This window comes from Fusarium poae, chromosome 4 (genome assembly GCF_019609905.1).
Source record: "Fusarium poae strain DAOMC 252244 chromosome 4, whole genome shotgun sequence".
Taxonomy (NCBI): Eukaryota; Fungi; Ascomycota; class Sordariomycetes; order Hypocreales; family Nectriaceae; genus Fusarium; species Fusarium poae.
In genome coordinates this window covers 3237441-3251480 of record NC_058402.1, presented here as the reverse complement: position 1 = coordinate 3251480, position 14040 = coordinate 3237441, and the positions used below count along the sequence as shown (strand labels likewise).

The window sequence follows — 14040 nt, the reverse complement described above, 5'->3', positions numbered from 1 at the left end:
AGGAGACAGCAGCCGTTTTGAAAAGAAGGCTACTGCGGCACGGTTTTCATTAATTGTCTCGTCTTCGGCGCCTATTTTCAATCCTTTAGTGCGACTCATCACGACCGTCCGCCACATTTACTTGGTGGTCAGCCTTTTGATCCAACTGGCTGACTACTTAGAACTTGAAGGTTGTTACAGTGTTGTGCTCCTTCTATTGATCCTATGGTTGGTTGCTATGGAATGGTTGACGATCGTCCACATGAGGATATAGTGTAGGTGCAAGTTGACACATGATACGTAGTCAATTGCACTTGTACTTGTTGGCCGTATGTTCACTTGTCGAATTTTCTGTCAACAGTTTGCTATCAAGTTATCAATTACCACTTGGTAGGGTAGGAATATGTCCATCTGGACGTGCTTGATGTGGCTTCTGTGGCTACCCTTTCTGCCGCTTTATCTTGCAGATGATCATGCAGCATGAAACCGTTGAGCGACGTTTCTAACGACTGTGCAAGGTAAAATAAACTCATTCATGATCCATGATTCAATATTCGCAAATTAGAGTTTACTTACCATCAACATCTAACGACGCCACAGGACAGTGTTTTGGTTCCTTACATCTGCCCTGAATATCCAGAAAGTCAAATACACCTAACAAGACCCTGTGTGTATAGAACGAGCCGTATATGGAATAATGGTGATACTGGTTGCTTCTCCACGTACCAAAATTTGTTGTTTTCAGGGTCCTGTATGAGAGCGGAGGAAACCTCGCACACGCCAGCGGGGTAGTTAGTTAATTGACGTGACATGGTCTCCTTGACGGGGATCTTCTATGGCTCCGCGTGTGGGTTCTTGTGTTTTGCAGTTTATCGTGTCCAGCCACGCGAGGAAACTTCTCCACTCTCAACTTTCGCGACGTCGCTGATTCCGTAGATACAAACAGCACGTGACTCGACGTCGGCGCTACAGCAAGGCCGGTCCCGTCCACGCGCGAGCCTCGTCATTGTCAACCTCCAGTTCCAGCATCGCCAGCTCCAACATTATCATCGATCAACGACAACCGAAATCGCAGCACCAACCCCCTTTCGAACCCTGGATCTTGTTTTAATTGCCTCATAACTATAAACATGGAGGAAGAACGTCTCTGGAAATTCTCAAGGCCCGAATGGCTTAACAGCGTCTGGGCCCGTAACGCTGGTGTCTATGGCGCAGGAGCTATTGTACGTCTCGCCTCTTGACATGTCGCAGTCCGGTTATATGACACTGCTTTTCCTTTACACCGTCGCCATTAGATTTCTCGCGGCTATATGCGCCAGCTATTGATGTATGATCCATTCTAACTAGATTTGTTAGTTCTCCGTCGCTTTCTACATTATGCTCGACTCCGCCGTCTGGTCCAAATCTCCACGCAACGGCTCCGATATCCACGTCAAGTTTGTTGACTGGCTGCCCTTCATTTTCTCCAGCTTGGGCATGCTCATCATCAATTCGGTCGAGAAACAACGCTTGAGCGCCGATTCCTTCAGTTATAGTGGAAATGGGGTGGCATGGAAGGCTCGCGTCGTCTTGTTCCTTGGCTTTGCAGCCCTAGCTGGTGGAATGGCTGGTGGCGTTACCGTCTTTGTTCTCAAGTTTATTGTCCCAAGTGTCGCAATGCCTGCGTTGGGTATGGGTATTGAGAACGTGCTCAGCAACGCTTTGGTGGGCGTGAGGTAAGATTTCCATTCACCGTCAAGACAATGCGTATGTTTACTGACCTCTTGTAGTTCTGTCGTTCTTTGGATCAGCCAGAACATGGAAGACGAGTACTCCTACAACCTTTCCCTGTAAATACTATAAATCGTCACTTCGAGCAACAGGGTCGAGCCAACATCAGGGCGTATTGATGGGTTGAGTTAGTTGCACAAGCATTGGATGTACGATTAATAACAGAAGTCTAAAGCATATTGATGGAAGGATGAGTTGCGATGCTGTCGTTTTCCGTTCAGCAGCAACTAATTAGTAACCAGCATTGACTGAAATATTACCTGAACAAACTCGGCATGCTGAGGAGTTGTTTCGTATGTTTCCTTTAAATCTGGGGTTGGGTTAGAATTAGCGTTAAATATGGAGTAGGTGGACTTTTTGGCATGCAATTCATGTTCATAACATTACGTGCAAACATTCACATGCTCCAGTATGATGGGACATGGACCTTGAGTCATAGAGTCAAGATGATGATTGAAGACTTGTAGATTCTCCGGCATCTCGGTAGTCGGCCCTGTGCTCTAATTTATTATGCATGACTGAGATTTTAATTATTTTATAAAGAAATAAGATACTTAAGAATAATAAACTTTAATAATAAAATAATATTATAAGGCTATAAGGTTATACTTTTTAATAAAGTTTAATAAAATTAATTCTATATTAAAGAATAAAAGCTTTATTAAAATTATAATAATATTATATATTTTTTTCTTTTTTATTTAATAAAATTATTAAAAAAAAATATAAATTATTTTACTTTAATATATAATATATTAAATTAATTTAAATTATAATTATAATATTAATTATATATTATCTTATAATTTAATTAAAAGATAATAACTTAATAATTAAGTAATATATATAGTATTTTTAATATATTTATAATTAAATTATTAAAGCTTTATATATAACCTTAATTTAATTTTAAGGTTTATATATCTTTATAATAAAAAGATTAAAATATATTTTTATAGAATAATTACTATTAATTAAAAATAATATAATATTAATTATATTTAATTATAAAATTTTATAATTTTTTAATTTTTTTATTTTTTAAAAAGATTTATAATAAATTTAATAAAAAATATAATAAATTAATATAATATATTATTATATTAAAAATAAAATTAATTTTATAAAAAAGTAAATTACTTTTTAAAATATAATAAATTAATATATATTATAATTTATAAAATTAAAGGTTTTTATTTAAATTATTAAAAATAAATATAAATATTCTAAATAATAGCTTTTTAATATATTTTAATTATAATAGCTTAAATAAAAAACTCTATTTAAATTAAAGTCTATAAATAAAGAAATTTATATATATAATTAAGAGTTTAATATAAAGTTAAAAAGCTAAAGTAAAAGCTTTATTGATATTATAGATAATTAAACTTAATCATATGCCTAACCTCTTATTATATTATATGATTACTGTAATCTCTTGTGATTGCAAGTATTAGTAGTTTTAACGAAGGGCTCTAATTCATATTTGACACGTTAAGCGAAGCAGTTGTAACTGCCCGAGTTGATCAGCGGAATTGATGTAAGTTGGTGGCTACCTCTAGGTACCTAAGACGAAGGCACCCTGGCGCATCCCCACACAAAACAAAGTCAATAGGCGACTTGGCTTCACATCTGACTCGGAGACCATTGCGATAAACATCAACTTTTGGATACAAACATTGCTTTTTGCATCACATCCCTTCGACTTGCACATTATGGCTGATCACTCTCGTGCAACTACAAATGGAAACGGTGTCTCACGCACCCGCAACGGTGCTTCTTCTGCTGGCGTCCGTCGCAATCTGTTCCAGAGCCAGTTGACCCGGCGACCTACAGCCGGTTCTACGTCCACATCCGCTGAGACATTGCATTTGGACGTGGATGTCTTGTCTGATACATCTGAGATCGTCGTTCGCGATAAGCATGGAGAAATCGAGCTTGGAGATCCCCCGACACCAATGATGGACGATGAAGATGAACTCCCTCTAGACAATGCACAAGAGTTTGAGAGTATGCAATGTCCCCTGTCTCAGATTTATGATGGAGAAAGCTCATGTTTAACAGAAGAGAGACAAAGACTCGCAGAAGCCGTCAAGCATTATCAAATAAATCGTCATGATGTGCACGAACAGCCCGAAGGTGCGCATTGCACTCGCCCATTATATGCATATCACACTAACAGAATTCAGAACTCATCGAGGCTGTAAGGGCAAGTCTACGAGCGAAAGTAGCAGCTCTCAGTGAGGATAACTGGATGTTTGAGCCTGAGGAACAACACCGTGGCTAACCAAGTCTTTTTGTTTACCTTACAACGCCTGCTGTCTATGTATTCCCCTCAAGACGATATGGTATACCCCATTCCCAACCTTATAGATGGACTTTTTCTAGTCCAGACCCTCTGCTGCGGGGGCATCTTGCCTTTGCGTAACCTGTTTACGCTTGGGTTTCTCTGGCTGGCCACCACCGCCACCAAAGAATCCGCTCATCATATCCATCAGAGGGTTGCTCTGTCGGGGCTTGGAAAGACCGAAGTACATCTCTCCAATCATCTCGAGCGCCTCGGCCCATGATCCAGCCTCGTTGATTTGTGTCGCATACTTAGACACAAGGGCACGGTAGAGTTCGGGTGCGCCACGCTGAATGGCAAGGAGGAGGAAGCCGAGGAAGTTGAGGAGGGGGAGACTTGGGAAGATGCGGATGTCGCCAGCAGGGCTGGATACATCTTGGACACCAAGATTCGGGTTGTCGCTGGAGAGAGAGCTGGTGAAAAGGCGGTAACAGGTATTGGCGGCTCGCACGTTGCCTACTAGGAGGTAGGGGAGCACAGCACGGCCAGCAAAGAGAGCTGCTTGGTGAGGCTCACTTTCCTTGTACCAGGTATATTCCATTTTCGTCAGGACCTCGGGCGAGTCTTTGGTGCCTAGTAATAGATGTTTCTCGGCCTCGTATGTGTCGTGTTCTTCGGCGTAGAGTGATCCAGCAACATGGTGAAGCTCTGGGTCTCCAGCAGGGTATTCGCCGAACTTGGCTGACCATCTGTCCTCCGACATTAGAACTGTTCATCCACGGCGTTTTTTGTCTAGCGCTTTTCCACTTACCCGATAATCTCGCCCACGAACTTCTTCCTTGTAGGTTCCCCAGCCTCAAACAGTCGTAGACAAGTCAACAGTCTGCCCTTGGAATCAGCATCGGGCTTCAACTCTGCTTGCTTGTAGACATCGACGAGCATGGCACAGAGATCTCCTCCGCTGCCGCCCTGGCCAGCACGTAACAGTGCTTGGGAGACACTGGAGAGGATGTCGATGGCGGCGGGCCAGTTGGAGGTCTTGATGTAGCGAGATGCGGCGACACGGGTCTGTTGCTGAGCCTCGTAGTAATCCCCCTCTTCGATTTTGGCCTGTAGCCGAGCTACTATGCGGTCGACCTTGCTGGCCATTTTGAAAGCTGGAGATTTGGGCAGAGGGCGGCTTGAAGGTTGGCGATGCGATGAAAGAAAGTGATGTAGAATATCTTATACAGACTGCAAGTTGTCGCACCTCAGGTGGCCGAAGTGTTGGAGGGGTCGGGTTGTTGGTCAGAACCACGGATACGTACCCAAGCTTACCCTTGAGCTCCGCTAAGTTCCACTTTTGGGATTTTAGAAACTGAGACAAATTTCCCTTGCGACCAACTTCCATCTATCAGACCTCACTTCGTCATTCATTCGACCAATTACATGATTGAGACAAGCTACAGGCCAGTTCTGTCTGATGTCTGCCTTTGTTACGATCTTCAGTTCATCCATCGTCGACTTGTACCATCAAGGACCATGCGTTAGTAGATATGTTACCCCCTGGACGCTTATCTAAACCAAGCCGTTAGACCTTAAAGAATGTTGACTGACATTGCCTTCTTCTCCTTGAACAAGATATCGATGTGGGTGTTCCTCAAAGTCTAATAGTTTGTCTGACAAGATATTTATAATGCCTTGACTAAATATACACTATCCAAATCGAGATAAAGGTACTGTACCCAGGAGACAGAAAGAGTTTAGAGCTAATACAGTAAGGTTCGTCTCATTGCCCCACACGACACAATACGTGAAGCAAGTCATCCAAGTGGACCCTATCAACTTGGACGTAGGTATATAAGAAGCTCGATATCCCCTCTTGGTTCACCTTGGACATGTCTAGTTACACGAGAAAAGACCTCACTGTCGTTATCCTACTTGGGCATTCAACTCAATTCTCTAAGCAAACAAATAGCACCAGCAGCGCGGTTAGTTTAGTGGTAAAACTCTCCTCCCCCAAGTGGTGGGAAATAAACCAAAAAGGAGTGTCCCGGGTTCGATCCCCGGACCGCGCAGTATCTTTTTGCGTCTTTGAGCTATTGATACTGTTATCCTATGTGAGAGCCATATAGTTTTATAAGTCGTGTTACTCGACAAGTAGTGCAGTGGTGTGTACTTTGTTCCTACTGTATGTAAATGATACACTCTTCAGCTTGGACTATAGGTATTGTGGGTTTTACCTCTGATGAGTATTTTATGAACATGTGATAGAAGAAGTAAGACGACAGGTATGGAATTCGACTTAAAAGTGCTTGTCTATCTTGTCATATATCTCATCTGTTTTATCTCCTTGTTAGGTGTTTAATGATGATATATAGGTAGATAGGTACTATTCGATCCGTTGAAGTCCCGAACCGATCGATAGTAGGCCGAACAGCCCCATGACGGACAGTGCGACTCGGATCTAGTTCCGGACGTTGTTGATGCTACTCTGTTCATGACATGCCATCCGGGTAAGAATGCCGAAGCCGGCGTTAACTAAACTCTGCTATTATAAAGAGCTCATTATTCCCTATATGTTGTCTCTGTTTTATTTTGATCTCGGATTGTTCTTGACTATAAGTCAACTTTAGTAATAAAATATAAAACATGGCCTCATCTACTCTTCAGCGCAAGTCACTCATCTCACTGTTTGTTATCAAAGCATCCATCATATGTACTAACAAACATCAATAGGCCTTGTGCGTTTCGTTCCGAGATCTAGTCCTTCCAAGATCCTCATCGGCCAGCCAGCTGACAAGAACGTTGACGTTGGCGCTGCCTTGCGCAAGGGTCAAGAGGTTGCTGTCGATGTCTGGTCCGGCTCATCAGTTCTGGCCCCAGGATCATTGACTGGCACTACCGAGACTATTGATCGTGTCTTGTCCCCTCTTGCGCAAAACGAAGTTGGCACTGTGAGATGTGTCGGCTTGAACGTACGTGGAGTGCGCCCCTCCCTGTGCTCTCGCCCACTGACCCTTCATCTTAGTACAGAAAGCACGCTGCCGAGTGCGGACTCGAGCCTCCACCGATCCCGGTCATATTTATGTACATTGACTTAGTACTCTATAGTCTATAGCCTCTAAACTGACCTGAAGATAGGAAGCCTAGCACATCTCTTGTGGACCCTTGGCCTGCCAAAGGAATTGTTCCAAGGCTGAGCCAAGTAGACGCGTCTGGCGATTACGAGGCTGAGCTGGCAGTCGTCATTGGCAAGTCAGCCAAGAACGTTAGTGAAGCTGAGGCTTTGGACTACGTTCTAGGATACACTGCCGCCAACGATGTTTCTAGCCGTACCCAACAGCTGAACCAGTCCCAGTGGTCATTCTCCAAGAGCTTCGATGGAGCGCTTCCTCTTGGTAAGGTTGTTGGAGCGATTAGCGAACTCTAGCTAATAAGACTACAGGCCCTACACTAGCCCTGAAGTCGCTGATCCCAGACCCTTCCAAGCTTCACATGCGAGGTCTTAAGAATGGCGAGGTGTATCAGGAGAGTGGAATTGAGTCAGTAGTCCTTGCCCAAGCACACAAGCCCCTATACTAACCGTTCCCAAGTGATCTCATCTTTCCTGTCCCGAAGATTATCAGCTGGCTATCCCAGGGCACCACTCTTCCTCCTGGAACTGTTATCGTCACTGGTACTCCTGCGGGTGTTGGAATGGGTAGAACACCTAAGGACGCTCTAAGACATGGTGACGAATTTGCAGTTGAGATTCTGCCTCATATTGGAACACTTACTAACGTTTTTGAGAATGAAAAGAGTGACTTCATAACGAAGTTGTGAGCATTTCCAGGCATGTAGCCATGCCATTGTATATGATCATCGTTACGGATATGTCCTCATATCATCATAATCATCTGCACATCATCAGCCCCAGAGGAATATTGTAATTTGTCCCGAATATGCAAATATATTTCTTGTCCAGATGCCGAGCAGCGCGATACGAACCCCTCTTTCACCAAGCTACCGATCAGAGTGACCACTGGACTAGTATGCCAAGTCCTTACTTCTCTCGCAAGCACCTATCTAGATTCGAAGGTTACAGATCACTCTTGGTTCGTGTCAGACAGCTCTACATTGCATAAGCAAAATATTCTCTTCCTGGTGGCATAGGTCCTTCCGTTAAATTCAATCATAAAACATCACCATACCCCAAAAGTGACCCTTTACCAACACCCTCTTTCCTCAGATCGAAAGATAAGCATAGTAATCATTCCAACGATGGCAAACCAGCCCCCCATCCCTCAAAAGATGAAAGCTCTGAGAATATTCGAAGTAGGAATTAAATGAAAGTGAAAGGCGAGCTCGGTATCATTTCCTAACAATTCAGTATAACAGGGGTTATAAACTTCATGACAATGTCCCAGCCCCGTCCCCAAAGTCAGATGAGGTTCTTATTCGGGTGGCCACTGCTGTATTCTGCTACTCTGATCTCCTGGTGCATCAGGGTCTTACACAGGTACCATTACCGTTTATCGGTTCCCATGAACCAGCCGGGACTATAGTCAGCCGTGGGTCAGCCGTGCCGGAAGTGTGGCATGTAGGAGACCGTGTGGGGGTTACAAACTTCATGGATCCTTGCGGCAACTGTAAGGGGTGTAAATGGACAGCCAGACTATCGGGTCTCTTGATCCAAGATTCTGTGATAACAGAACCATGTGCGGCATTCTCCATCGTGACGGAGCCTTCGCTGAGTATATGACTTCATGGCATGGCGCCCTTGTTCATTTGCCTGATAGTATGAGTTTTGAACAGGCAGCCCCTCTGATGTGCGCTAGAGTAAGTCTTGCACAAAGCTGGTATCGCCTCAACGGGATATGCTGACGATGAAATTCAGGCGACTATTTGGCACGCTATCAACCAAGCGAATGTGGAAGCAGGTCAAACTATACCTATTGTTGGAATAGGAGGTCTTGGGGTTCTTGGTATCCAATTCGCAAAAGCTCGAGGTTATCGAGTTGTAGCTATTGGCAACCAAAAGATAGGCCTGAGGCTCGCAACGGAGGTCCCTTCTCATCTCGAACCGGATCTTGTCCTCGAGTACGACGATCCAGAAACGACCCAAAAGGTCTCGGATTTCACGGATTTCACGGATGAGATCGGTCTCAAAGCTGCAGTTATATGTACCAGCGACGACAACGCTAACGACTGGGCTGCTCAGCGATTACAGCCAACAGGAGAGTACTGGTCGCAGGTGGCTTCCCAGAAAACGGATTCAGATTTGATCCAATGAATCTTGTGTTGAGAGAGATTGTAGTCAAGGGTATCGTTCATTGCAGTATGGAGGAAACAAGAGAGATGGTGAAGTTTGTGAATGAGCATGAGATTCAAAGCCATCTGAGCTTGCTCACGATGGAGGAGGCAGAACACGTTATTGCCAAGTCCCAAGCTCGTGTGTTAGTCGGTCGTCCAGTCGTCAAGATTGAAGGGTAGCCAAGTAGTAGGAGGAGGATGGTTGCATTCCGGAAGGCCTAAAGATTGATGTTCGATGAGTTGATTAGGAACAGTATCAACTTATTGCAATGAAAACAAGATTTTGACATGGGGACGAATTAAGTATCTCCATTCAGCGTCAAGACTTTGCTCTGCTTATTCCCCTTGGCTGATCACATTGATAGATCATTAAGCTTTTTATTGACTTATTTATTTATTCAAGAGTTTCCATAACTCCGGTCTGACCCTCTGCCAAATATATCTACGTCGGGCCAATCATTCAGCTCAGTTAAATCTTGTACATGCAGAACAGACTATCTAATAGACCACGGTGATTACAGTGCTATTGTGTAAACATGCTTGTCCGAAACACCCCCCTCATTAAAAAAGAATCGCTGGTTATTTGCCCCAAGCGCTGCCAGACGGCCGTCTTCCCTTCTCATACAACCACTTGCTGTTCAGTCCAACGCTTGTTCGCTTACCACCCGGGGTACTGGGAGAAGTAGGGTCAGAGAAGACATTGGAAGAAGAACTAGCAGCGAAAGGACTTGTTGACCCGAAAGAAGATCTTCTGCCGTTGAAACTGTTGCCGAAGCTGCTACCGAAGCTGTTGGTGCTCTTCTGGAAAAGAGGGCTACCCAATGGAGATCCTTGAACAAGGGGGCTACCTCGACCAGAGAGAGGCGAGCTGTTGTAACTTCCACGGCTTCCGACTGAACCGCCGATGGAAGGCGTGCGAGAGTATCGAGGGGGGGTACTGAACTTGGTGTCAGGAGTTGGCGCGGTCGACGAAGGATCTAGGCCCAGCAGTTGGCGCTGAGCAGATGTGAGAGGGATGTCGGATAGATCGTCTTTCGGTCGAATCAAAGGCAGACAGGCAATGCCAATGTTGATGAAAGGGATAAGTTGAAGAATAAACCAAGCCCAGCCCAAGTATACTCTAAAAGAACTGGGAACACTGAACAATCAAGTTAGTCATGACAAGTCGCAAAGGCAGCAGACAGCAACTCACGCTTGAGACCCAATGTTGAGTTTGGCTAGGAGCTGCGCAGACCAGAATCCTAGCAGCGCAATAACATTGTAGGCGATTTGGCGCACGTTCTTCTCTGAAAATGTCGTCGCATTACGACGTCTAGTAATCTCGTTGAGTCGCGGGTGACGCCAGGTACCAGGGCTGTCGGTCACTGAGGGGCCGGCAATGGTAGCTGTCCGAACTGGAGTGGTCATTTTGAGGTAGGCAGAGGATTCTGATATAGGTTCTTTATGTGTAGCTTGTCGAATGCCGTGGAGCTCTTGAATGTTCTGCAAGATACGGGCCAAAGTCTCTCTCACTTTCCGCTCCGACTCGAATGTGGCGATATGCCTCCAAATGTAGCGTCCCTGTTGGTTAGTATGTATATCGTTCTGGCCGAGGCCGTGGTGAGCTCGGTTGCTCCCTTAGTTATGAGATTTGTTGATGTTGCGACCAGAGAGATGAGGGAGAACGGCTCCCCTGCTATGAAAACACAAAGCTCTGCTGTAGCTTTTAACTAGCTCTTGTCTGTTGCAGCGCGACCAGCACGGACCTTGGGTGACCCTGGTGCATATGAAACTGCGCCACATCTCAATGGTTCAAGCCACAGACAGGCAACCACATACTGTAATCTACTGGCCTGCTTTCATTTGATAGAGGTTGGCTCCACTGGGCCTCCCTAGGTACCTTCCTTGGTCGTGAAATGCTGGGTGCTCCTACAGTTACCTACCGTGACGCGCCTCAGCAACTTCCCGGCTCGTGGGCGCATCGGCTGCCCCAGGCAAACTAACGCAAGACAAGGCAAAGGTACAGGAGAGCAGCGCAGCTGGCAACCTCGCTTCTCAAACTTACCATCGTTCCTTCCCATACCATCATTCGAGCTGAGAAATTTAACTCGACCCTTTTCCTTTTTGATTTCCTTTATCTTCTATATCCTTACACCAGCCCAACTCCATCGTCTACATTATCACCATCGCATTCGCAAACAATCTGCGCACGCGCAATCTGGTATCAAATCATCATCAACAAGTCCCCACCAATTTCCACGTCTCCCTGGCGAACTTTCCTATCACGCCGAAATATTCTTTCGCGATGCGCCGTTGATTCATCCTGGTGACCAGTTCTTAATTTCGATTTCCTACGCTCCATCGCGAATAGCTTCATTTTCCGGCAATCGTAAGAACTACATTCACCCGCCATGGCGTCTCCTGCATCACTCGCCGCGACCTCCGAGCTCGACATACCAAGCTCCCCTGTTCAGCCTGAAGTCAAATCATTTGTCTCCCGAGCCATGTCCGAGGACGACGATACCCAGATGGGCAATGCCACTCCTGATCCCCGAGAAAAGTCGTCCCGTGCGAAAAGCAAAGCATCACAAAGCAAGGACAAAGAAAAGGAAAATGAAAAAGACAAGGAAAAGGACGCAGCAAATCAATCAACAATCGGCAAGATACGTCATCTGAAGAAGGAAGATGGCGAGCCCCTTTGGAGGGAAGACATCCAATACGACTTTCTCAAGGCCGTTTTCGATAACGAGCAGACTGTCTTTACCAACTCTTACGAACCCGAGAGGCTTCAGCGACAATGCTTTGCCGATCTTTACATCGATACCATGTCTCGTAGCTCAAAAACCAGCAAAGTGCTTCGAGATAAGCTTCTCAGCGACAGAGAGGCTGCGAAGGGCATGGCAATGGTGTGTCTTCTTGTCAATATGGGCCGCATGAACACAACTCTAAATTGTAAGGAACGATATCATTCTCAAACCGCCCTTACTAATGTTTTTTTCTTCAGTTTTTCCCGAGATGCGAGCTCAGCTGCGTACATATCATGCCATCCCGTCACTTCAAGCTCGCCAGGACCCCCATGCCTACAAGCAGCTCCAAGATGCTCCTCGCCTCAAGTCTATCTTGAAAGGTGGCGCAGATGATCGAGAAGAACCCAACTCCCTTGACAAGATCAAAGCGCTAGACACCCCGCGCACAAATCCCGTCAATCTTATTTTTGTCATGTGCAACGCAGCGCAGAAGATCAAAGAGCTTCATTTCCCACGAGCCTGTGAATTTCACGATTTGATCATGAAAACCGAAGTAACGAGCCAGTCCCGAGCCAATGCATTCCTGTGGCTCATGTGGTTCTACCTTGAGTCCGACTTCACGGAAGAAGGTTGCGAAGAGAATCCTTTCGGCGCTGGTGTCGATTACGGGCTGGATGTAGCCAATCAAGGAGTTCCACAACTCATAGGGATGACCGAAGAACAACAAGCCAGGGAGAACGTGGACACCGAGGAAGAAATTGAATTTGGTCGCACCAAGCAGAAAATGCGAGCAAAGATTCTAGAAATGGACCAGGCCTATCTTAATGAGAGGGACACAAAGAGAGGCAAAATGCGACCATCTTATGCCGCCGACGAAGGCCCTGCAATTCTCCCTCGTATACGCCCATCCAAACATGAGTCCGATATGGACAGCACCCGGTCGACACCACCACCGAGAGCGCTTGGTGGCCGGGGTCTTAACTCGAGTCGCAGAGGTGCTCCCCTTAAATATCAGATCTTCGAGGGTGCATCGTCACCAGCGCATCACGTTAACGAAGGTGTCGTTGCCAGAAAACCTCGGCCTCCCACAGCACATCAATTAGCAGTTGAGCGAAACCGGAGCCAGAGAGTTGAGTACATCCTGGATCGAGGTCTCCGCCGCCAGCATCACAAGAGTCGAAAACTCAGAAGGCAGGATGGCGCCATATTTAGGGCGTATCAACGGGTCAATGCTCAAGAGGATCCATTTGAGGACAGTGATGATGAGAATTCCTTGCCACGAAACCTGACCTACGGGGACAAGAATCCAGGATTATTCCGCGAGAAGGGTGTGGGCGGACTTTGCCTTTTGGCGAAGGAGAAGGACGATTTTGGTGAGGAAGTAAGTGCTTACGCTGCTGCTCTGAGAAGGGCAACAAGACGTCTGGCTCGTTGGAGGCCGCAGGCTCACGAGCTTGGTGTTATCCCGGCTGTCAAACGGCCCAGGCCGAAAAAGGCTGAGGAAGACGACGGGGATCTCGACTTGGATGATGATATTGATGGAGATAAACAAAACGGGGATCTCAACGGCGATGTCACACTTGGCGATGTCACAGTGGGAGACATGACAGCCGGTGATATGACTATGGGCGACGTTACGATGGACGACGCTGAGATTGAGGACCAAACAGTTCTCCACGACGACGACGAAGTGGACGACGCAGATCGGACAGAAGTAATGGGAGACTCCGATATTGACTAGGCGGCAGATTCAGGTAGAGGATTACATCAGCCGAAGAGACAATGCTAGGAGGGTGAAGTTGAAGTTGGCAGTGTAACTCTATGGGAAAGGAAACGAATGGTTAGCGATTCACAGGAGCTATCGCGGCTTGGCTTATGGGCACTGGAGTTGGCTTGTCGTGTCGTGCGCACACGTTTTGCCGTGGGTTTCGTTTCGATGGGTATAATTTGTATGGCGTTTAAAGAAACATGCATACCATCTAGGTGATGCGGTGAGGACAATCA

General features: G+C 45.8%; 7 protein-coding genes across 7 annotated transcripts; 5 read left to right on the top strand and 2 right to left on the bottom strand.

Moving 5' to 3' along the window:
* Positions 1-1109: 1109 nt before the first annotated feature.
* Positions 1110-1812, top strand: FPOAC1_011103 (uncharacterized protein; the record flags this gene model as incomplete). The annotated part of the gene is made up of 3 exons (XM_044855489.1): positions 1110-1202; positions 1336-1694; positions 1749-1812. 3 exons carry the CDS (start codon positions 1110-1112, stop codon positions 1810-1812), a joined length of 516 nt encoding a protein of 171 aa, XP_044702802.1.
* Positions 1813-3464: 1652 nt separating this feature from the next.
* Positions 3465-4036, top strand: FPOAC1_011102 (uncharacterized protein; the record flags this gene model as incomplete). Its single annotated transcript, XM_044855488.1, has 3 exons — positions 3465-3759; positions 3814-3888; positions 3939-4036. 3 exons carry the CDS (start codon positions 3465-3467, stop codon positions 4034-4036), a joined length of 468 nt encoding a protein of 155 aa, XP_044702801.1.
* A 97-nt stretch (positions 4037-4133) lies between these two features.
* FPOAC1_011101 (uncharacterized protein) lies at positions 4134-5185 on the bottom strand (the record flags this gene model as incomplete). Its single annotated transcript, XM_044855487.1, has 2 exons — positions 4134-4785; positions 4848-5185. The coding sequence occupies 2 exons, from the start codon at positions 5183-5185 to the stop codon at positions 4134-4136; spliced, it is 990 nt and encodes a 329-aa protein (XP_044702800.1).
* A 728-nt stretch (positions 5186-5913) lies between these two features.
* FPOAC1_011100 (uncharacterized protein) lies at positions 5914-7840 on the top strand (the record flags this gene model as incomplete). The annotated part of the gene is made up of 7 exons (XM_044855486.1): positions 5914-5946; positions 6447-6531; positions 6755-6993; positions 7047-7105; positions 7160-7416; positions 7464-7560; positions 7612-7840. 7 exons carry the CDS (start codon positions 5914-5916, stop codon positions 7838-7840), a joined length of 999 nt encoding a protein of 332 aa, XP_044702799.1.
* An 873-nt stretch (positions 7841-8713) lies between these two features.
* FPOAC1_011099 (uncharacterized protein) lies at positions 8714-9290 on the top strand (the record flags this gene model as incomplete). The annotated part of the gene is made up of 2 exons (XM_044855485.1): positions 8714-8836; positions 8895-9290. 2 exons carry the CDS (start codon positions 8714-8716, stop codon positions 9288-9290), a joined length of 519 nt encoding a protein of 172 aa, XP_044702798.1.
* Positions 9291-9889: 599 nt separating this feature from the next.
* Positions 9890-10717, bottom strand: FPOAC1_011098 (uncharacterized protein; the record flags this gene model as incomplete). Its single annotated transcript, XM_044855484.1, has 2 exons — positions 9890-10448; positions 10503-10717. 2 exons carry the CDS (start codon positions 10715-10717, stop codon positions 9890-9892), a joined length of 774 nt encoding a protein of 257 aa, XP_044702797.1.
* Positions 10718-11700: 983 nt separating this feature from the next.
* On the top strand, positions 11701-13777 carry FPOAC1_011097 (uncharacterized protein; the record flags this gene model as incomplete). The annotated part of the gene is made up of 2 exons (XM_044855483.1): positions 11701-12241; positions 12294-13777. The coding sequence occupies 2 exons, from the start codon at positions 11701-11703 to the stop codon at positions 13775-13777; spliced, it is 2025 nt and encodes a 674-aa protein (XP_044702796.1).
* Positions 13778-14040: the final 263 nt, after the last annotated feature.